Below are 23,154 nucleotides of genomic sequence, written 5' to 3'. Positions count from 1 at the left end.
GGAGCTGGCTTGACTCAGCTACGAAACTTCCGGGTCTGTGTTGGCGCCGCTTTTGCTGGTCCTTCGTTAGTGCGATTACAGGTGAGTGTCAGGTAAAAGGAAGTTTGGTTACACTTTGTTTACTAGTGTAGCCACGTAATCTCCACCCAGTAAAATACTGGTTATAGACCCTTATTTTGCCGTTTTGGGTAGAACTTTTCTATACTATTGTGGGTTAGTCTGATGCAACAACGTGGCCATTAAAAGTTTAATTTAACAAGAACCAAAAACGATATTATAGTCATGTGGAAGATTACAGGGAAGTATAGCCATCGTTGGCATCTCTGCTTCTAAAACACCGCGGAGGGACCCGCAGGGTGTCCGGAATATAGAGTATATGTTCACCACAGGGGAAATTCAATACAGAGGTCGCAACATTTTTTTATATATACAGAAGTGCAAATGTGTTTGGAGAAACGTCGCTCTATTCACGTTCGCAGGGTGCTGATAAGTTTTTACTGTAGTAGAATCTCCGTGTGGTTGGCTGCCCTAGTTGTCACGATCCACCCCGACATCGGCAAAGGGATGCGCTCAGTAAGGGGTTTAAGTGGGATGAAAAACTCGGGGGAGGGGTGACGGGGGTCTTTCAGAGAGGCGTGGTCGATTTAATTAAGGGCGTGGCTTAAATCATTCAAGTGAAAAAAATCTGTGCTTAGCATAGTGTGCTTCCCGACTAGTATTTTGTCTCTTTTTTAATTATATCTAGATATATAATACGACATGTAACTTACACCTACAAGCCATGACTATTGGCTTTGTCAGTGGTTGTTAGTTGCATAAGATAAATAAGGAACAACTATGGCTTCGTTGTATATAATGTTGAAAATGCTTCAGTTCTGAAAGGATGAGGCTGTGGAAGAACTATAACAAGTCTCTTTGATGTTACATCACAGACAGTGAAGGATGTTCCTGCTGCAGAGTTATGATTTTGTTTCACCCTGATGGTGAGGGCAAACATGGAGAGCCCGATAGCCTCGCCTCAGCATCTACTTTTTAAAACTACTGGTGCTGACCACCGGCAGGACCTGGCCCACTTAAAGCCCTGCGCTTAGTACAGTTATTGGCAGCGGAACACATAGGCCAATCTGTATTCTTAAAGCTGAAAAGGTGACCTGCTCAGTGTGTGATCTTTGCGGTGCAGGCTCAATGTAATTGTTAAAAGAGTGCAGCAGGCTGCATTTACTGAAACGCACCATTTGAGAGAGATTAAGCTATTGACATTGTAAATAACAATGCCGTTTCTTTAAATGTTTTAAAAACTTAAACAAAAATAATGTCATGAGCAATGCCAATGGCGCTAACTTTAACAATGCCGAGACCATTGCATTGTAAATGCTTGTTAAATAGGATACCCTGTCCCTGGTGCGCTGTATGCTACAAATAGTTGATTGGATTTGTGTTTTATTTAAGTAGAACTTTAAATTTCTCTTGACGTATAGTGCCCTTTCAGCTGGTGTCTTAGGCTCTGGAAAAAAATCTTTAGAGTTACAGACTCACGGATGTGGGAGTCTGAAGGGACTTTAGGAATAAACTTGGGGCTTGTATGAAGAATCACCCCATCATTCCTAAATTGGAGGAAAGGCTCCTGGATATCTCACAGACTCTTCTGGCTGATGTTATGGCCAGTAAGAGAGATATCTTCGATGATAGGAACTTGATAACTGCCCTGTGAATGAGCTCAAAGGGAACTTTCATGAGTTGTGAAAGTACAATGTTGAGTTGCCAGAGTCGAGGAGGAGTTCTTACTGGTGAGTGGACCCTTATCAGTTGAGGAATTGCTTCACAAGTCTGACAGACCATAAGGAAGGTGATGTGCAAGATCACCTGAAGTGGGAGATGGCTGATAAATGGACTTTAATGGATGCATGACCCAGCCCCAATTTCGCCAAATGCAGGAGATACAAAAAGTTTTCTTCAGGAGAAAAGGAAAGTGGATGACCATTAGCAGTTTGGCACCATATACAAAATTGTTTCTGTTTGAGCCAACAGGCTTTATTCGTACTGTCTGCAAAAGCTGAGGCAAATATGTCCCTGCAGTCTGGTGGGATGTTTAAGTGTACAAATTTGTTTAACTCAGTAGTCAGGCTGCCAAGTGAAGTAACCTGGGATCCGGGTGCAGTACTTGGCTCTGGTTCATTGTCAGAAGAGATGGTATCTGTTTCAACTGGACGTGGCTACTCTGTGAGAGGAGGTGTAACTCCTCAAACCCATGTTGACGTAGCCACGTTGGACCTATGAGAATGATCATGGACTCTACTGAGGAGAGGAATCTCAAGAAAGGTGTAAGCTAAGATTCCGGACAATGCGATTCAAAATGCATTTCCTCACAACACTGATGAGGATGCCAGCTTGCAAAGTACTAGCATTTCTGGTTCCTGGGGGTTGCGAAAAGATCCAGATATGGTTTGCCCGACTGGAGAAAGACATTGTCGAGGGTACTCTGATCGATTTCCCATGCGTGACAAGCGGTCCTCAGTCTGCTGAGAGTATGTGCTATAGTAGTTTGCTTTCAGGGAACATGTTTCACTAACAGATGTACTTTGCGGTGGATGGACCACTCCCAGATGCCTTTTGCAATTCCTGGGACAGCAAATGAGATCTTGTACCACCCTGCTTGTTGATGTAATGCATTGTGGTTGTATTGTCAGTGCGGAAACTGTGTATTCTGGGAAGGAAAGCCTGCAAGGCTAGATGTATTACCTTGAGCTTAGCAGACTGATGTGTCGAAGCCGAGAAGGTTGCCATTAGCCACAGACTTGAAAGATCTTGGAGATAAGCTCCCCACCCCTTTCGGGAAGTATCAGTGGTGATGACTAGAGGAGAAGTCTGAGGGAGAAATTACCTGCTGATTGAGAGATGCTCCTGTCGCGTCCACCAGGATAGAATGTTAACCATGCTCGGAGTGACCTGGATGAGATCGTTGAAAGATCCTGTCGCTTGAATCCACTGCCTTTCCAATTCCTATTGCAGCGGTGAATCCGCAGACTGCAGAATGGAAATAGAGGAATGCAAGATGTGCTCTCTAGATCACAATCCAGAGATTGTGTACTGCCTAAATCACTTGGCTTTGTATCAAGACAGAAAATCAGTTGGCTGTGTATCTGTCAGAAACCTAAAACTACAGATGTGCATAAACTCAAGCTAAGGGAGCACAACACCAACAGAAACTACCAAGAGAAATTATACTCCTTATTCCTGAAGCAGGACCTCAAACTTGCAAAACAGGATGGTGCTTTCTAGTCTCTACTATGGAGATTCCATTCTAAGCAGTATTCCCAAAATCCATACAGCACCTCCTAAAGCAACTCTCCATGCCAGGCTCTCCATTGGATCACAAGAATACAACATCACCACCCCACTATTAATCTCACTCAATTGACTATTATTTGTAGCCAGGTGCCAATTCAAATTTCCCTCCATCCAATGCAAAGCAATCCAAATACATAATCATTTAACTACCTGGAAAAAAGCTTATCATCATCTAAGTTAGGCAGACAACAGGCTCAAAGAAAAGGTCAAACACCTTTTTCTGGAAACTCTTGCCTTCAAGAACGAAAAGACTACATAACAGTCTATCACGTGAAATGCTCCCAAGATTTGGATCTCCATTCCCCGGACAATCAGTTCTCTAATTAGATTCCAAATATTCAAGATGGAATTCAAAGTCTTCTTCTTTCAACAATACTTACTTGTTAAATAATAATCCTCGGTCATCCATCTGTTACATAATATATCATTTATATTATTCTTTAATTAATGCACACCATGTCAACAACTACTATATGTAATGTGCTCTTTCAGCATACTGGTCAATTTGGGCTTTATAATAACTATAAATAAATAAATCACCCTTGAAGCTATAATTATCGCTTGGGCTGATCAAACACCGGCCAGGTGGCTAACCTATTTATAGAGGGTTACAATGCAATAGTGATGGCAAGGGGTTATTCTCCGGCAATGCAGCAGGTGATAAGAGCCAGTCTGGAGCTGCAGAGGAGCATCACTTGCAGCTGTGCAGAGTGTACTTGCTACTCTGAAGTGAGGTTGATGCTATGGTATGCTGCACGGAGGGGCAGGCAAGTTTGGCTTGAAATCATGGTCGGCTCGGCGGACTCACAGAAAGTCACTATCTGGTGACTTGCAAGACATGCATTTGGGATTTGCAGGGCACCTTACTGTGCATCATTTATTGTCAATCATAAGAAGCAATCTTGCCAACCACAAATGCAAGTTTTTACAAATGGCACAAACCATGCTGCCATGCTATGTGCGCTCTCCACTGCAGGGGTGTCACACACTTGCAGCCATTTTACTATATTTGCCAGCATGTTTAGTCTCATAAGGTACATCAGCCTGGAAGCATGCTATGAGCTATATAAAACAATATACACAAAGAAGAATGAAGAAGATTAACAAAGCAAGTCCTCAAAGAGGAAGGCAATACAGTTATGATGGAGAGGGATGAAAAAGAAAGCACATTATCTCCAATCCGCATCTGCTGTACAAGACTGCTTTGAAAAAATATCAGTCACCTGGGTTTAAGAAAAACTGAACTGTAAGAGAAGCATTTTGACTGTGCCAATTAACGTCTTTTGGTTGAACTGGTATGTTTAACTAAAATGGCAGATATTTCCAGGCATAACCACGGATGATAAAGGTAGAAACTCTGTTGAAATTAACACACATCATACAGAGAAGCATATATTCTCCTCGTTTTCCATACTATTGGTACAAGGGAAAAGAGAAGACACATTGAGTAACAAGAGAAATAAGGGAGCTCAGATGAAGAGTTTGTAAAACTGGACCTAGTGGTAGGAGTTCGCTGTCCCCTAAGCCTAACAGGAAACTTTAACTAGATGGTTAACACATTTTAAAGATATCACATGGCTAAAATACCCATAATGTTAGAACCAATATCGGTTTCATGAAGAGTTAAACTATTCACACATAATGGAGACAAATGTTTTAATGTTAACAGTCTACCTACATTTTAGTGTGGTGTGAAAATGCCCATGATAAAAGGTTGCCTAAACTGAAAACAACTTACCTGAGACTTGGTGTCGGTCAACAATGATCAAATTATTTTCTGCTGGAGAGTGAAGAAAAAAGAAGGATTCATTATGACATGTTCAGGGAAAGGACAGAAGTTTAAAATATGCTGCACGTTTTCTCAAACAGAATTATTCTCTGATGTGTCAGTGATAAAGGGATCTTAACCCAATTCACTTTAGGTATTCAGTGACAAAAACATTCACCTTGTAGACAACCTTTCAAATAATGTGGAAACAATGTACAAGAGAAACAACCTGTCAGTAATTGTGGAAAGGATCCCAATATTTCTTCATTATTCATGGCATTATGATGCTTCCTCTAGGGAAAACAATGTAAATTTCAAACACACAAACCATAAACTGAGATATACTACTGGTCTCCTAATCCACTATCAAAATTACACTGATTACCATCACATACAGCAACACTACTAAGAATTCTATGGCAGGACCGGAGGTTTCGGATTAGGCTGACCCTTTCTCCATTTATTACTCCAGCTGTGTCATCACAAACACAATAACCATAAGCTATGTTTCCCATGATGCACAGGGAAAGTAGAAACTGAAAAAGTCCAACAGCATTGTCAAATCCTGAGGCAGGGTGTCCCATAACTTCCCTTGAGGACCCTCTATCCTCCTCTTTCTCCGCTGCTCCAGCAGCACCAAGATAAGTGTTTTTCCCTTCTCCTCAAGTTTCTTTGTTCGAGCTTAATTAACGGTCTTTCCGTGTTATTTCTTGTTTATGCGCATATGTGCTTTGATGTCTGCTTGTCTTGACGCGCACTGTGGTTTACTTTTGATAATTGCTGACCGCAGGAGTGTCTCCTTCGCGGTCGCTCCTTAATTCAGACTCTCTGTGTGGGAGCCCCTCCCGCCGCTTGGGGACCACGCTCTTGCCCATTTCGCACGCTTAGCGGGCCGGCGAGTCGTTTGAAGGAGGTTCGAAGCGGCCTCAGGGCGGAGTGTCCAAGACCAGCTCTGGAGGGAAAGGTCACAGTCCCACCGGAATTGGACCCTAAGATGGCCACATTCTTAGCCAAGTTTATTCATGACCCTAAGAAAGGAATTGACCGTTCCTGGCGGGCGTGCCAGGATAAACTCATGGACACTGCTGGCCCCCTGGCTTAGATTTTGGACATGGCGGAGGACGCCAAGGCCTCTGGCAGTCTCATCTTCCTTGAAACCCTCTCTAGCCGGGCATAGAGGGCCATCTTTTTTCTTGACAACGAAAATGCGTTGATTTCTACAGAACGTAGCAGATTTTTGTTGATAAAGATAGACCCTAAACTGGGAGAACTAACCACCTCTGAGGCTGGACCAGTAGCAGAGGGTAATCTCTTTGGAGACCCCCTTGTCAAATAATTAGGTACCTTTGTAAATACATTTAACTCTCTGGACAATGTCCATTAAGCGCATATTCACCTCTTTGATTATTAGTTATTGATTTAAATAAATGTCTTAAATTATTTGGCCCTATACATTTTTAAGTATCACTTTTAAATTTGTAGAGGCGGTCCAATTTTGAGATTTGGCGCGCAAGCAAAGAAAGAACCAACACCTTTACAACCCAGAAGATATATTAACAAGCAGATGATGCTTCACTGGTTCCTGCAGGGCTTGCAAACTGTTACAACCATTATGATTTCTATGTTCATTGGTACGTACGAAGGTTTTAATTAGAAACTTGTATTTGATGCTTTGTGTATATTTTTGACAAAAATATATACACAAAATATATTAAATGTAAAAAAAGCAAAATGGTAAATGCATTAAAATGTTAGAGTTTATCAACCTGTGTGCCATCAAATAGTCACTCTAATTTTGATCTTGAATTTAATGAACATTCCCCTTTCATTTGGAGGGATATATCTTTTTCTGGATTTAAAATAACATGGCAACCTGCATGATAGTCTGATAAGTTTAATAGTGAAACCATCAGTGGGTTGCAGGATATGTATAGTAAGAGGGAAGATGATGAAAAATGAAAAAGCAAGACTTGACAATGTCTCGGGGAGCTCCTTCCATTGATAGTTATGAGCAGCGAAACCAGCTTAACGACTATGGCATAAATATCACCACTGAAATGGTAATGGTGCACTCAACAACAAGATCAGGAAATGAATAGCTGTAAAATGGTTATTTTGCTTCTCCTTTCTTTATTACAGGAACCCCACTGTCGAAGATAGCAGATAATCATCTTTGGAAAGAAATCATGGGTTTCTGTGATTGCGGTATTTAGGGTGCACCTTAAGGTGCTGCAGTTTAAACCAAAAACACAAAATTTAAAACCATCACAAAATAAAATAAAAAGACTAGGAGAATAGATGAACCATGGGCTAAATCTTAAATGAATCACAAATTTCTGGAAGATGTTTTTGCAGTTATACTATCACATATTCATCCTTGCCCATTGGAGAGAGTTGAACTTTGCTTCTCTTCGTCTTCCAAGCTAAGAGCTACAAGTCAGTTCAGTTCTCAGAACATTCTCGGCCTGGCACTTTTCACCTACTGTACTGTACGTGCAAGAGCCAAACCTGTGTCTGAGCCTGTTCATTCAAATCTCAAAATGTTGTCAGAACTGGACAATCAGATTATGCGTTTAAATTTCTACTTTAATTAGCTCAGTCGCCTTATTGACAATAAATCAACTTTCCAGTGAAGGACTATGTAGTGTCCTACGTTATGGTGTTCTCGAATGTGGGGATGGTTGCTAGGTGGTGGAGATGATTAGGAGAAGGGCGGTTGGAGCAGGAAGATGGATGTGGTCTCTGTAGCTGTGATACTTAAAAAAATTAATCGCTGAACTGCTTCAGAAGGTTTACTGATTTTCCTAAAGAGTACATCCTACATTTTGGCGACAATTTACCTACGCAACTCTCATCAACCAAAGACCTCAACAGCACGTCAGATTAAAGATAAACTGAAAAGTCCTACCTGGCAGGAAATAAAAATTCCTGCTCAAGCCTGTGGGGTGAAGAAATCGATCCAACTGCACACAAGAGCAGTAACCTGTAACATCGAAGAGCTGTTACATCGAAGCACATCCAAGAAAGTTTGACAGGTCCTCGGCCGATTCGGAAGCATATAAGTAAGGTGGGCATCTTACAGGTGTGGGGCATATGCAGTGACCGGACCCCATTGGACGTATTTTTTTTATTATGTGCTATTCCGTTTGGGGTCCGTGGTTCACCCCGCGAGTTTGAAGACAGCGCAAAGGGGCAAGCTCGAACTGCGCGAGCACGCATTCGCTCTCGCTTGAGGACGCAACGTCCTTGCGTCACTGTCTGTGTTGTCCATCTGAGTGTGAAAGGAACACTCAAGCACGCTACATCGTCACGTCACGGACACGCCAGGGAGCCGTGTTGTGTCTCACCGCTGATGCGCACAGCTGAAAATCACATTGCGCGCAGTTCGCTATCCTTCTTTCACTGATGCGCACAGCTGTTAAAGAACAATTCGGTGGTGCACAGTGGCTTACCTTCCTTTCGCTGATGAGCACAGCTGATAGAATATAAAATTGTTAGTGCACAGCGTCTTTCTTTTCCTTCACTGGTGTGCACAGCTAGTAATCACACTGCACACAGTTGTCTATCCTTCTTTCGCTCATGTGCACAGCTATTACTGCACAATCGGATTGCACACACTTGAAACTAGCTAGTTGGTAATCTATTTAGCAGTTGTCATGTGTGTATCATCATCCCACTGATGTGCACAGTCAAGTAATATAGTTCGGTTGTGCAAGCCATCTCTTGTCATCTGACAAAATTTGGAGGTCAATATTTTGGTGAGTGGTTTTTCTTTTAACCTGAACCTACGTCATGCAGAATGTTACTGCTCATCCCTGTGTTCTGACATCTCCAGGAGATCCACCACTCTCCTGGCTAAAATGGAAGAAAGTTTTTACACATTATTCTCGTGTTTGTGGCACATCCTTAAGCGCAGAGAGGAAGACTTTATTGTTGATGTATTGCTTGGGCTCTGAAGGACAATACATTTTTGAACACCTTCCTGATCTCTCAGATAATGATTCTACTAGCCTCAATGAGTACGAAATTTGCATAAAAAAACTAGATTTACACTAACTTCCCAAGGAGAGCACTGTTCTTGAACGGTATTACTTTGGGAGAAGGATGCAAAGGCAGGAGGAATCAGTGGAACAATACATAACTGTTTTGCCCAAGTTAGCTTTCACTTGCAGTATTGGGGTTACATTGGAAGAGCGCTTAAGAGACCAATTTATGTTAGGATGCTCTCGACAAAGCAAGAGAGAACCTATGGCAAAAAGGCAATCAATCGCTGCAAGAAGTTCTTGTTATAGCTAAAACTCATGAACATCCAAAGGCTTGTGTTGATGTTATTCGTAAAGACAGTTTGAGTGAAAGGAAGGAGAGTATTGTTGTCAAGGTTGTGGAGGATAAATGTTAAACCCATATTCAGTGGAACCACCACCACCAAGCCCTATAGCATGAAAAACGTTCGAGAGAAGTGCCTTAGGTGTGGCAACCTTGGCCACATGGCCAACTTCAAAGACTGTCCCGGCAGGAAGGTCATGTGCAAACAATATGGAAGAAAGGGTCATGTCTCCAAGTGTTGCAGGACAGACAAGGAACAAAGTCAGAGAGACTGACCTGTATGAGGAAGATGTGGAGGAAATTAATATTCTCCAAATTAAAGGAAATACTGGTGATGGTCCTCAGGAGATTGTTTTGATCAATGATTCACCAGTGAGCATGCTCTTTGACTGTGGGGACAAAATAACTCTAGTCCTTAAAACATTTTAGGAATGTAATCTATTAGCTCACCTTCTTGATGTTTCCCAGTCGGGTTTTCGGGCCAAACATAGTACGGAGACTGCCTTGGTGGAGGTGACTGATAACATCAGAAAGGCACTGGACAAAGGTCAGACAACACTTTTGGTGCTCCTTGACCTTTCAGCAGCATTCAACACCATTTCACATCAGATTCTGCTGGAGAGGCTACAAGATATGGGTGTTCGGGGACTTGCATTGAAGTGGCTGACTGACTTTTTAACGGATAGAACCCAGACAGTCACCTTGGGCTCTTTTAAATCTGTCCCATCCCAGGTTACCAAAGGGGTCCCCCAGGGCTCGTGTTTGAGCCAGACTCTTTTTTATATCTATGTGACCCCCCTGGCCAAACTTATGAAGAAATTGGGTTTCAATCCCATTTCATATGCAGACGATACCCAACTCCTCCTCACTTTTGACAAGAATAGATCTGACATCCAACTCATCTTCTCCAAGGGCATGATGGCCATCACCTCCTGGATGCAAAGTAATTTCCTCCAATTAAATTCCGAAAAATCTGAAATCATGCTGTTTGGAGGAGCTGTTATTTGTTGGTCACCTACTTAGTGGCCTGAGGAGTTGGGTAAAGCCCCAACACCTAAAGAAGTGGTCAAGAACCTAGGTGTCAAAATTGACCAAAAGCTTACTCTAGATGCCCATGCCAACTCCACCACTGGCACCTGCTACTATATCTTAGGTCTACTCAGGAGAATTTTCCCTCTACTCCCCCCTTCGACGAAAAAAACGTGGATGCAGGCCCTGATTCTGAGTAGAATAGATTACTGTAATGCCCTGCTTCTTTCGACCAATGACGCCTCTCTTAAACTACAGGTTGTGCAGAACACGGCTGCCCGCCTAGTTGCGGGAGCCCCGCCTAGAACTCCCTCTATGCCCCTTCTGAAAAAACTTCACTGACTCCCGGTAAGGAAACAAGTGAAATTTAAGATAGGCTGTACTGTCTTCAAGGTCTTCAACGATCTAGGCCCGTCCTATCTCTCTAGTAGAATAACTAACTATATCCCTCTTCGCTCTCTTAGGTCAGGTTCTAAACGCCTACTTTGCATCCCCAGAATCAAAAAATCACGCAGCGGTGGTAAAGCTTTCTCATATTTGGCCCCTGTCCTTTGGAATGAACTACCACCTCAACTTCGCGACTGCTCGACCATCTCTCATTTCAGAAAGCTCCTCAAAACCCACCTCTTCTAACTCGGTTTGACTGTGTCTGCAGGGCCGTTCCAAGCGCAGATATACCCCTCGGGTGATTCCGCGCTATACCAAACCATAAATAAAATAAATAAAAAAATAAATTAGGCAAAGTTACCCTGTTGAAGCCATACATCAGGCCAAAAGGGTATGGTGGGGTGATATTGAGTTGCTGGGCTATTTCTGTGGTACAACTGACGTCAAAGGAAGGATTATCCCTGATAAAGTCTATGTCTCGATGAGAATAACTCACTGCCTGTTTTATCAGCATGATCTGCATGTTTTTCTCGATCCTAAAGAAAGTCCGTCTGTTTGCCTGAAGAAATTGCCACCGGATAGGGTGGTTGATGAGGCTAGTCAAGATTGGGTTAAAGAATTTCCGGGGGTTTTCACAGGAAAATTGGGATGCCTCAAAAATTATGTACATCAGATAAAGATGAAACCTAATGTCATTCCAAAAGCAGCCAAGGTCAGGAATTTACCTTTGTTGGTAAAAGACAGCATGAGAGTTGAACTAGACAAACGCTTAGCCAATTGAATCATTCAAAAGGTTGAGGCGACAGAGAGGGTCTCTCCTATTGTCACGGCTGGAAAAGCCAATTGGGAGGCCAGACTCTGTGTTGACTTGAGAGGAACTCAACAAAGCAATTTTTGTTGTTGATCATTATCCTCTACCTAATATAACTGAAATGTTGTGTTCTCTTGAGGGTGCAAAGCACTTCTCATCCTTACACTTGACCTCAGCTTATCATCAAGTCAGGCTTCACTCATCGTCCCAGGATCTCACCTCCTTCATCACACTATTTGGCACCTTTGGGTTTGTAAGAATGCCTTTCGGACTAATTTCTGCTGCGCCTGTGTTTCAGAGGGCGGTTGAGGGTATTCGTGTGGGTCTTCAGGGTGTCATGGTGTATCAGGATGAGGTATTCATCCTTGGTGTCAATCTTGAGGAACATGATAACAGGCTGAGGTCAGTGTTAAATAAATAACATGGTGCAGGTCATACCCTTGGGGCTGACAAGTGCAAATTTGATGTCAAGGAAATAGAGTATCTAGGGCATTTTGTGTCTGCTGCAGGTATCAAGCACAAGGCTTGTCAGGTAAACACTATTTATAATCTCAGTGCTCCTCTAAACAAAGAGTTGGGGGAGTTTTTGGGGATGATGGAGTTCTACCACGAGTTTTGTCAAACCTTGCTGGAGAAACCTGTTGTTTGAGATCTCTGCTTAATAAAGAAAAATAATATTTGTGGTCCCATGGTTGTGAGGAAGAGTTTGAGTGTATTAAGAAACACCTAAATGAAGTTCCATGTCTACGAAGTTTTGATCCCACAAAGTTGTCTAAGGGGTTGGGAGCAGTCCTTTTACAAAAAGTTGATGGGAAGGATAAAACTTCTTTTTGTGTCTAGACCTTTGAGGGGTGTTGAATGTAACTATTCAGTTGTACAAAAGGAAGCTTTGGGTGTTTTCTGGGCAGACATCTCCTACTTACCTGGTTCTAGAAATATTGTAGCAGACTGTCTTTAGAGACTTGGGGGTGAGGAGTGTGATTCGTCTGACAAAAACAAGTGATTTGGTGGTGAAGAGTTGGAGGAAGAAATCAACGTATGTGTGATTAGTGAAGGGTTGATTTCCGAGAGTGAGTGGAGGGAATATCTGGCAGACTATCTTCTGTTGCAGAAAGTTATGACTATGGTCACAGGTGGCTGGTGTAAGAAGAAGGACTGTCAGTAGGATCTTAAAGGCTATGTGCAAGTCAGGGAGGATTTAGCTGTGCTGGATGGTCTTATCATGCGAGGCAGTAAGTTAGTTGTACCACATAAGTTGAGAGACAAGTTAATGAAGAATGCTCATGCTTCACATATGGGAATTGCTATGACAAAGGAAAGGATTCAAGAAGCGTATTGGTGGCCCGCCATGGATATGTATGTAGAGAGAGTTGTTTGTGAATGCACAGTGTGCGCGTTTTGTGATAGAATATTGAAATGCAGGACGCAGCCCATGGCTGTGAGGGAACAGGCCACTGGTCCGTGGTCTGACATTGTGGTTGATATCTTGGGTCCTGTGAAGATAACGTCCCAGGATCGTGATGTGATTGTATGCATTGGCATGCTTTCCAGTTGGCCTGATATCAAGGTGGTTAACTCGGTTGAATCTGGTGTGGTGATTGAATTTTTTAGAAGAGCTGTTTGCACGAGAAGGTTTCCCTTTATTGCTCTTGTCAGATAATGACGTTCAGCTCACGTTAACAGTGATGGAATAATTTTTGAGGTCCAGAGGGATCAAGAATAAAAGGGCGGCCTTATACCATCCACAAAGTAATGGTGTGGTGGAAAGGTTGGTGAGGGTCCTTAAAGAAACACTGCAACAAGCTGTGGTCTCTGGTGAGAAGTGGGAGTTGGCCAAGAAAAAGAAGGCTCATGAGTATAAGTTCACACTGCATTCGTCCACTGGTGACACTCCTTTTCGTTTATTTAAAGGGAGAGTCGCCAACGTGGAAGTAACTCCCTTGTGGGTAACGACTAAAAGAACTTTAGTGGATGGTGTGGTGGGCAGTGAGGAGGGCTGGAGAGAGAGTGAAAAGGAGATAATGAAAAAGAGAAAGCTCTAGTATAGTAAGAGGAAGGTGGTGAAGAGTACAGTGGTCAATGTGAGGGACTGGGTTAAGATCAAGTCTCCAAGGAGAGGTGGAGACAAGTCCAAATTTAGTCATCTTTTTAAGATTATTAAAGAGTTCAAAAATGCAGTGAAGACCAGTGATCATAGGATTTGGAATCTAAATAGAGTGGCAAAGTGTCAAGCTAGTGCTGATTTTGATACTGCCCCTAAATTGGAGGAGTCTACAGCACAAGAAAGGGTGTTAGACGACTCCGTTTAATAAGTATAGCCCATCGCTCACAAGATTGTATTTGTTAATGATAGCATTTTGTCTATCTCCCTGTTTCCTTTGTTTTTTAGATTTTCTTCCCCTTTTATTTAGTGGTTATTACGTTCTTCATTATGGCATTTTGTAATACATGCATTGTACCTTTCTGTATGGGTGTACATTGTATCTATAGTTAACTTTTCTTTGTTCATTCTTTAGTCATAAATGGGTAAAGAGGGAGAAGATGTAGTGTTATGGTGTTCTCGAATGTGGGAATGGTTGCTAGGTGGTGGAGTTGAATAGAAGAGGGGCAGTTGGAGCAGTTAGATGGATGGGGTCTCTGTAGCTGCGATACTTGAATAAATTAATCGTTGAACTTCTCTACAAGGTTTACTGTTTTTCCTGAAGAGTGCATCCTACAGACTACAAGTCCCAAGAGTCCAAGCTAAGAACATCAACATCCAGCAACCAAATGCTCTGGTCACTAAATAAGTGTATCCTCAGGGGAAAAGCACTTCTTTCTTCACTACTCAGCAGCCAATTAAGTTCTTTCCTTGTGATTACCCTTATGTTTTTTGTTGAGTGGCATGTGTAAGTGCCTTAATTGTGGTCTATTGACATGATTGCGAGGATATTATCGTTAATTGATGCGGCTGGAGTGTTACTTACAGCAATACAATTGTAATCGTTTTCATGTTGGGTTGTTAATTTCACACACAGGCGACCACCGCGTTACGCTGACTAGAGTTCGGGCTCACACGGGGGGGGGGGTTAGGGGGCTTCCTTGCCATCACTTGACGTACACCCACACAACAGAGACCAGTCTTTCTGGCACTTCCGGCCCAGTGCGGAGGACAAAGGAATATGCTACTTACCAGTATGCATCTGTTCTTGGCATGTAGAGCCGCAGAGCCACACACTTAGGATAAGATCGCCATCTGGTGTTGGGCTCGGATGATTGCAGGTTGCTGTTGTCTTCGGAAGAAGCCTTTTGGTCACGAGATAGGTGACTCGTCCCCTGGACAACAGTGCGCATGGGCATCCACTCCATCCTCAGATTGTTTTTCGCCATGATGGGAAATGATGGAGTGTATAAGAATAAAGAGAAAGGATGTCCATGTGTAATGTCTAATTAAGACAATGCTGGAACAGATACAGGTCCCGGGGAGGCGGGTGGGCGTGTGTGGCTCTGCAGCTCTACATGCCAAGAACAGATGCATACTGGTAAGTAGCATATTCCGTTCGAGGCATATGAGCTGCAGATCACACACTTAGGATAGACTATATAGCAGTGTCTCCCCTAGCGGTGATCACCTGTATCTGTTGCAGCAGTTCGGAATAGAGTTTTTAGGACAGCTTGGCCTACGGTAGCTTGTTGTTTGGATTGCACATCAACACAGTAATGTTTAGTGAAGGTGTGTGTGGTAGACCATGTGGCTGCTTTGCAAATATCTTCTAAGGGAATGTTCCCTAAGAAAGCCATGAAAGCCCCTATTTTACGCGTGGAGTGCGCTCTAGGGGGAACTGTAGGAGTGCGTTTAGCTTTTTGGTAACATATTTGGATACATTTAACTATCCACCTGGCTATACCTGATTTTGAAATGGGGCTGCCTTTATGTGGTGGAGAGAAAGCAACAAACAGTTGTTTGGTTTTGTGAAAAGGTTTGGTTCTGTCGATGTAATAAAGCAAGGCTCTTTTAACATCTAAGGTATGAAGGGCTCTCTCAGCTACTGAGTCTGGATTAGGGAAGAAGACTGGCAGCTCAACTGATTGGTTAAGATGGAAAGGGGAAATGACTTTAGGTAGGAATTTTGGGTTTGTCCTAAGAACCACTTTGTTACGATGTAGTTGTAGGAATGGTTCTTCAAGAGTTAAGGCCTGTATCTCACTTACCCTTCGCAGGGATGTGATTGCGTAAGGAAAGCCACTTTCCATGTAAGGAATTGCAGTTCGCATTTATGCATAGGTTCAAATGGAGGGCCCATGAGCCTTGTTAGAACAATATTTAGATTCGACACTGGGGAAGGTGGTAATCTTGGAGGAATAATTCTTTTGAGACCTTCCATGAAGGCTTTGATGGCTGGTACCTTAAATAGTGACAAGTGTTGTCTATTTTGTAAGTAGGCTGCTAACGCTGCTAGGTGTAGACGTATGGAGGAATACGCTAAATTGCATCTTTGCAAGTGTAGTAAATAGCAAATAATGTTTTGGATGGAAGCATCCAGTGGACGTATATTATTGTTAGTGCAGTAAATGCCAAATCTTTTCCATTTTGCAGCATAACATGCCCTAGTAGTAGGTCTTCTAGCTTCTTTTATGATATTCATACAGTCTGGTGGGAGGTTGAGGTAACCGAACTCTAAGACTTCAGGAGCCAGATCGCCAAGTTCGGTTGCTGTGGATCTGGGTGTCTGATTTCCCCATGGTTCTGGGTTAATAGGGCCGGGGAAAGGCGCAGTTTTTGATGTGGAACTAGTGATAGTTCCAGAAGTGTCGTGAACCAGGGTTGACGTGCCCAAGTGGGAGCTACTAGGATCAGTTTTAGAGACTGTTGTTTGAGCTTGCGTACCACAAATGGAATGAGTGGGAGAGGCGGAAAAGCGTACGCAAATCTGCCTGACCAGTTCATCCATATTGCATTGCCCTTCTACTGTGGGTGTGGAAATCTGGCGGCGAAGGTTGGGCATTTTGCGTTTTTGTGTGTGGCGAACAGGTCTATGTCTGGTTGGCCCCATTTTTGGAAGAATGGGAATAGGACTTTGGGGTGTAATTCCCATTCGTGGATTTGCTGTGTCTGTCGACTTAGGAGATCGGCAACCTGGTTGTGAACCCCTGGAAGGTGTTCCGCTAGCAGGTAGATGTTTTGGGGAATTGCCCATCTCCAGATGTTCTGTGCGAGTCGGGACAGTTGGAGAGAATGTGTCCCCCCGTTTTTGTATGTAATACATTGTCGTCATGTTGTCTGTGCGGATGAGGACAGTTTTGTTCCTTAGAAAGGATTTCAGTGCTAGGAACACCGCTAGAAGTTCTAGGTGATTGATATGTAGCAGTTTGTTGAGTGGTCCATCTGCCCTGAGTGGTGTGTTGAAGGAGATGGCCTCCCCACCCTGTGAGGGATGCGTCGTTCGTCAGCACTACTTGTGGAAGAGGCTCTAAGAAGGGTCGCCCTTTGGACAGGTTGATGGCGTTCCACCATTTCAGTGACCGAAGTAGGCGACTGTCCACCAACACCAGATCGGTAAGTTGTCCGTGAGCCTGCTCCCACTGTTGTGCTAGACATTCTTGCACAATGGAGATGCATGACGCCATCATGCCTAACAGTTGCATAAACACTCTTGCTGGAAGAGAGTGTTGAGTGTGAAATTTTAAGATGAGGTTTTGTATGTTGGCTATCCTGGCTGTGCTGGGATAAGCTATGGCCTTGGACGTATTTATGGTGGCTCCCAGACATATTCATGTATGTGGGAGGGTTGCAGTTGAGAATTGGGATAGTTGATGGTAAATCCCAAGTCGTGTAGGGTTTGAATAGTGCGGTGGGTGTGGAGAACGCATTTGTCGAAAGTATTGGCTTTTATGAGCCAATCGTCGAGATAAGGGAAGACATGGATTTGTTGTCTCCTGAGGTGCGCTGCCACTACTGCTAAGCATTTGGTGAATACCCTGGGTGCAGTTGTTACTCCGAATGGGAGGACTGTAAACTGATAGTGCTGTCCGTCTACCACAAATCTTAGATACTTCCTGTGAGCAGGATGCATGGGGATGTGAAAGAATGCGTCCTTGAGGTCCAATGTGGCAAGGAAGTCGTCTTGCTGAAGTAGTGGGAGGACATGTTGGAGAGTGATCATATGGAAGGTGATCTGAGTGTATGTACTGATTTAGTAGTCTGAGGTCGAGTATGGGTCTTAAAGTCTCGTCCTTTTTGGGAATTAGGAAGTATAGAGAATATACTCCTGTACCCTGATGCTGGAGTGGAACTGGTTCTATTGCGTGTTTTTGAAGCAAGGACCGAATTTCCTGTTTGAGGAGTGTAAGATGGTGTGGCGACATTGGACGGTGTTTGGGTGGTATGTGTGGGGGGGTGTTTGTGAGTTCGAGGCAGTTATCAAACTGCATAATTTGTCTTACCCACTTGTCTGTTGTAATGGAATTCCAGACAGGTAGGAACTGTTGGAGTCTTCCCCCGACTGGAGTGGAATGGTCTGGGGGGAGTGGGGGCAAGTCACTGTTTAGTGGCTGGAGAGGTGCAGGTGTTGGTATTGCCCCGACCTCGGCCCTTGGTGTTGTTTCCCCTATATCCTCCTCTAAAATATCCTCTGTTAGGGGATGTTTGTGGGGAGGATTTGAAAGTGGAAGAGGTGTCTGTTCCAACATTTTTGGAGGCTCCGCTATAAAAGAAGCGTCGAAAGGAGCCTCGCGGTTGTGGAGACTGTAATGCTTCCATTGATTTAGAAGTCTCGTTATCTTTTTCATCTTTTCTAGTGCAGTATCTACTGCCGGTCCAAATAGTTGCTCTTGGTTGAATGGTTGAGCAAGAATTGTTGTTTGTACTTCAGGCTTAAAGCCTGAAATACGTAGCCATGCGTGGCGTCTAAGTAGTATGCTTGTGTTGACCGCCCTAGAGGCAGTGTCCGCTGCGTCTAGTGCACATTTGATTGATGCATTAGATATGAGTTTACCCTCTTGGATGAGGTCATTGGCCTGGGATTTGTACTGATCTGGCAGGTGTTGTAAAAGATCTTCTAACTGATCATAATGAGCCCTATCATATTGGGCTAATAGGGCTTGTGTGTTGGCAATACGCCAATGGTTAACAGCTTGTGCTGCAACTCTTTTGCCCGAGGCCTATAATAGTTTGGACTCTTTGTCTGGGGGTGGTGTGTCTCCTGTTTGGGAGTTAGCCCGCTTTCTTGCGTTTGAAACGACAAAAGAGTCTAGAGGGAGCTGTGCTTTAATGTACGCGGGATCCTGTGGGGCCGGTCTATATTTTTTTTCAATTCGGGGGTTAAGAACCCTAGCTCTAACAGGGTCTTTAAAAACCTCTGTGTCGTGTTTTATGACTCCCTTAATCATGGGCAAGATCTGAAGTGATTTCTGCGACTGCTCGAATGTGTCTAGAAGAAAGTCCTCTTCGGGTGTATCTGAGTGCATGGTGACGCCATGGAAAAGCTCCGCCCTGTTTATCAGCTGCCCAAACCCTAGGTGGTCATCAGGAGGGGAGGGTTTGGAGGGGTATGTAGTGGGATCAGGAATATCAGGTAAAGGGTAAGCCCAGTCATCTAGGGGTGCCGTATCCGGGAGTGTGAAAGGATCATTAGGATCATTAAGGTCATCTGGATCCCCCCCTCCCCCCAAGTCATCATCATCATCCTGTGGAGGTGGTGTATGTGAAGGAGATGGTAGAGGAGAAGGAGATGGGGGCAGAGGGGGTGGGATGAGAGGTGATATAGGAGAGGAAGGACGAATGGGTGAGGTGGCGAAGTCCTTCTTCTTTATGGGAGCTGGAGGAGGTGTGTCCAGCTTCCTTTTCTTGTATGGCACAGCGGTGACAAGTCCGGTTTTTGGATTGATATAAATCCTTTTTTGCATGGGATCCGGGCGAAAAAGTTCTTCATTGTCCGAAAGTGGCTTTGGTGCCGACTTTTTCGGTTCCGATCTATGTTTTGGATGATCGGTAGAGTCTTTGTGGACTTTTTTCGGTGCCGGTGGAGATTTCGGTGCCGAAGAACGTTTTGGTGCCGGTGGAGATTTCGGCCTCGATGGTTTCAGAGCCTGCTTCGGTGCCGAGAGGTGTTGAGTCTTCGGTGCCGAAGGTATTGTGGGCAAAATAACATGTGGTTTGCTCGAGCCCGAGCCACCTGTAGGCTTATATTTCTTCGGAACCGGGCCCGAGGGCGGGGCTTCTGAAGACGATTTTCAGTCACGACTGGGGCCAGCTGGCGGAGTCTTGACCAATGTCTTTTTGGGGGGGGTTGGGGTAGGGGCACTGGTACTCACTCGTTGCCCCGGAGTGATGAGGTCATCAGAATCGTCTGCCTCGGATACGATTTGGAGGTCTTCGGAATCGTCTTCCGGGACATCCTGGGCAAAGATGTCCTCTGGTTCTGGAGCTGGTCTGGCCATGATGTGGTGTCGAGCTCTTCGGTCCCGGATGGTTTTCTTGGAACGGAATGCGGCGCAGGCTGGACAGCTGGATTCGTTCTGTTCCGGCGAGAGGCACAGGTTGCAGACCTCGTTGTGGTCACTGTGGGGGAACTTTGCTCCACATTGGGGGCATTTTTTAAAAGGTGTCCTTTCCATGAGCCATATCCGGAACCGGTCCGATTGGATTTCGACGTAGAGTTGTAAAGGTTTTTGGTTTCGAAAGCTGGATTTTCAGAAGTTTTCAGCCGGAGTGGAAAAGTTCATCCGAACTCAATGGCGGAAAAAAACAATCTGAGGATGGAGTGGATGCCCATGAGCACTGTTGTCCAGGGGAGGAGTCACCTATCATCATCCGAGCCCAACACCAGATGGCGATCTTATCCTAAGTGTGTGATCTGCAGCTCATATGCCTCGAACCTATAGTTTCATCGCGGGTAGCCCGTCTCACAACGGCGCAGCTAGGGGAGCAGCAACTGGGAGACATTCAAGGGGCACACTACGCTCACCTCTACTCCACCAGGCTCTGACAAAGGGAGAGATTGTGAATGAGTGCAGAACTTTCTCCTATGGTCTCAGTACTCTTGTAGAGTTTTAGGCACAAAGTCACCGATTAGCATTCAGAAACAATTCATCCCCATATCTGAAGGTTACCTGCTATGGCCCTGAGTCTCCTACTATTGTACCACCTGCCTCCTCTGAGGGTCTAAGGTTAAAGCCCGGTGTACACATTACTACCCTGTGTATTCTGAGGGTTCTTCAGCACTGTATAGGTACTGGTACCTAGTCCTTATCACAATTTATTTGAGATTTTACTGACAGCTACTTGTCAAGGTTACCTTTTTGGCCCCAGTTGCTAGTATAGCAAAATATTACTCCTCAACACACCATTGCAGGTGCCACTGAGGAGGGTTTTACCACTGATGCAGGGAATCATCAGTTCCCTAAAGGAGGAATTTCTGGATGCATCTTTGTAAAGGGTCACGTTCACAGCTGTAGAATCCCGGAGCAGGCAAATTCTGTTGATGGCTGTGCAACGAAGCTGTATCCTCTCAATGGGGAAAGAGCTGAGCCTTTGCCAGCCACTAGAACCTCTGCGGATCACTGAACAGCCTCCTAGGGATCAGAATCTTTGAATAACTGCAGCAAGTGCACTTGTAACATAGCGCCGCACATGCAACAAACCCTACTATGTCTAGGCTGACCACAATCAATGACGGAGAGATTCGCAACTCAGATGATATGGATGATGGGGAAGATCTTGAGGCTCTGATCAAAGAATCAGACGAGCCAGGGTCCAATAGTCAATGGAGACTGTCTTCAAATACCCCAGGCTAAATTCTTCCCCACCTCGCGAGATATGGAACGGTAGAATGAGAAGGTTTGCTTGACCAGGAAAATATACATCTTCCTAGATCAGCAGACTGGGCTCCGGCATCCAAAGTGGCACAATATTTGGGTAGCAGGATTCACAAGTCCATGGATAAGGTCAAAGGGAGCCTACAGACTGAGTGCACGCAGCCTTTGCTGGATGGCAAAGTTGCTTTGACACCAGAGATTGACAGCAGAATGGCCACATTTGTGGCCAAATGTATTCAAGGATCCCACGACAGGGATCGATAGTTCTTGCAAAGCATGCCAAGACAAGCTTTTGAACAACAGTTAAATTAACGCAGCTGTGATGCACTCAAATAAACCAATTAAACCTACGAATCTATGGGATCAAGTTTTATACCAAATTGTTTACATTCCGTGTGCACCAGATAAGGGGCTCTGCAAGCCACTTGATTCAATGTGAGAAAATGAACTATCCAGATCAGAATCTGGGAATGTCCAGTGCAGTACAATTAATACACTATCCAGTGTATGTTAAATAAACCACATATACAGAAAAAGTTTTTTTAACAACATCAAACACTTAGTTATCATGACAAAACATCATCCAATGACATCATCCAATGACATGGAGTCCAATATTCAAGTAATACAAATTGCAAGGTTGATATCAATCTGTTTAATTTCTGGTAAATGCAGAAATGATTTTGCAGGTTGTAACAGAAAAAGAGAGTTTAGCTTCAGCTACTGACACTCAGCTATCTCGTCCCCCAGTGTCTTCTATGACTCAACCATTGGTGAGTGACACTCCCACAACAAGCCTAAGTACCTCCAAGGTTTCTTTTTTGGCCACCAGCCCGGCTGCAAATCAACCACCCACACAAACCACAATAGAATCAGTCAAACATATAGAGGTCACCAATTCAACAAAAACAGGGACAACACGTCGGGCAAAGAAACATTAGTTGTGAATATTTCTTCAAAAAAATTGACTAACAATCAGGTTTCAGTACTAAGCAAGGGTTGTTCATTTGTACCTACATATCACTCGAGAGGTTTAGATTTTTCCATTGCTTTATACAAATTCACGAGAAAACTACGGCTACGATATTTTTTTTCAACTATGGATACTCATCCTGAATCTGTAGACAATGAGGAATATCTTGAATTTAAACCACACAGTACTTTTGTTTCCCCAATATCACATAAAACCATTGATTTGTTTGAAACTTTGGTTAAACAAGATATTGCCAAATTACCATTGGAAATGGCAAGTACCCCTAATGTATCTAAAAAAGAGAGATTTGCTTTGAAATCTTTGCAATTGAATGAAACTTTACATTTCACTAAAGCAGACAAAGGTGGTGCACTGGTGGTGATGAATCGATCACACGATGAGAGTAAGATTGACCAAATGTTACTAGATGATTCTACTTATGTACCTTTGGCTGAAGATCCCACTAACGACTTGTTAAAGACACTTGAATCCATTTTGTCATATGCGGTCGACATGAAATGGATCACCACCAAGACCAGAGAGTATTTATACACTCGTTTTCCTCGGAGACCGGGTTTGTATATGCTCCCCAAGATACACAAAAATGTGAAGGACCCCCCGTTGAGACCGATTGTCTCCGGATGTGGTTCCATGCACGATCCATTAGGCCATTATTTGGATACTTTCTTGCAGCCGATTGTTCAAAATGGTCCGTCA

General features: G+C 43.9%; 1 protein-coding gene across 14 annotated transcripts in view; it reads right to left on the bottom strand.

Annotated features, from left to right (window-relative positions):
• The window catches only part of ZNF618 (zinc finger protein 618), a 1,018,163-nt gene that overhangs the window by 676,673 nt on the left and 318,336 nt on the right, over nucleotides 1-23,154 (bottom strand). For 12 of the 14 annotated variants that reach the window (XM_085610043.1, XM_085610045.1, XM_085609994.1 and 9 more), the window contains exon 3: nucleotides 5,087-5,128. In XM_085610043.1, the coding sequence (XP_085466169.1) occupies nucleotides 5,087-5,128 (42 nt within the window). The remainder of the gene's footprint in view (nucleotides 1-5,086; nucleotides 5,129-23,154) is intronic. The other 2 variants (XM_085610009.1, XM_085610041.1) reach the window with 1 other exon arrangement.

The sequence above is a fragment of the Triturus cristatus genome, chromosome 1_2 (assembly GCF_964204655.1).
Source record: "Triturus cristatus chromosome 1_2, aTriCri1.1, whole genome shotgun sequence".
Taxonomy (NCBI): domain Eukaryota; kingdom Metazoa; phylum Chordata; class Amphibia; order Caudata; family Salamandridae; genus Triturus; species Triturus cristatus.
This window is presented reverse-complemented; position numbering and strand designations above follow the sequence as displayed.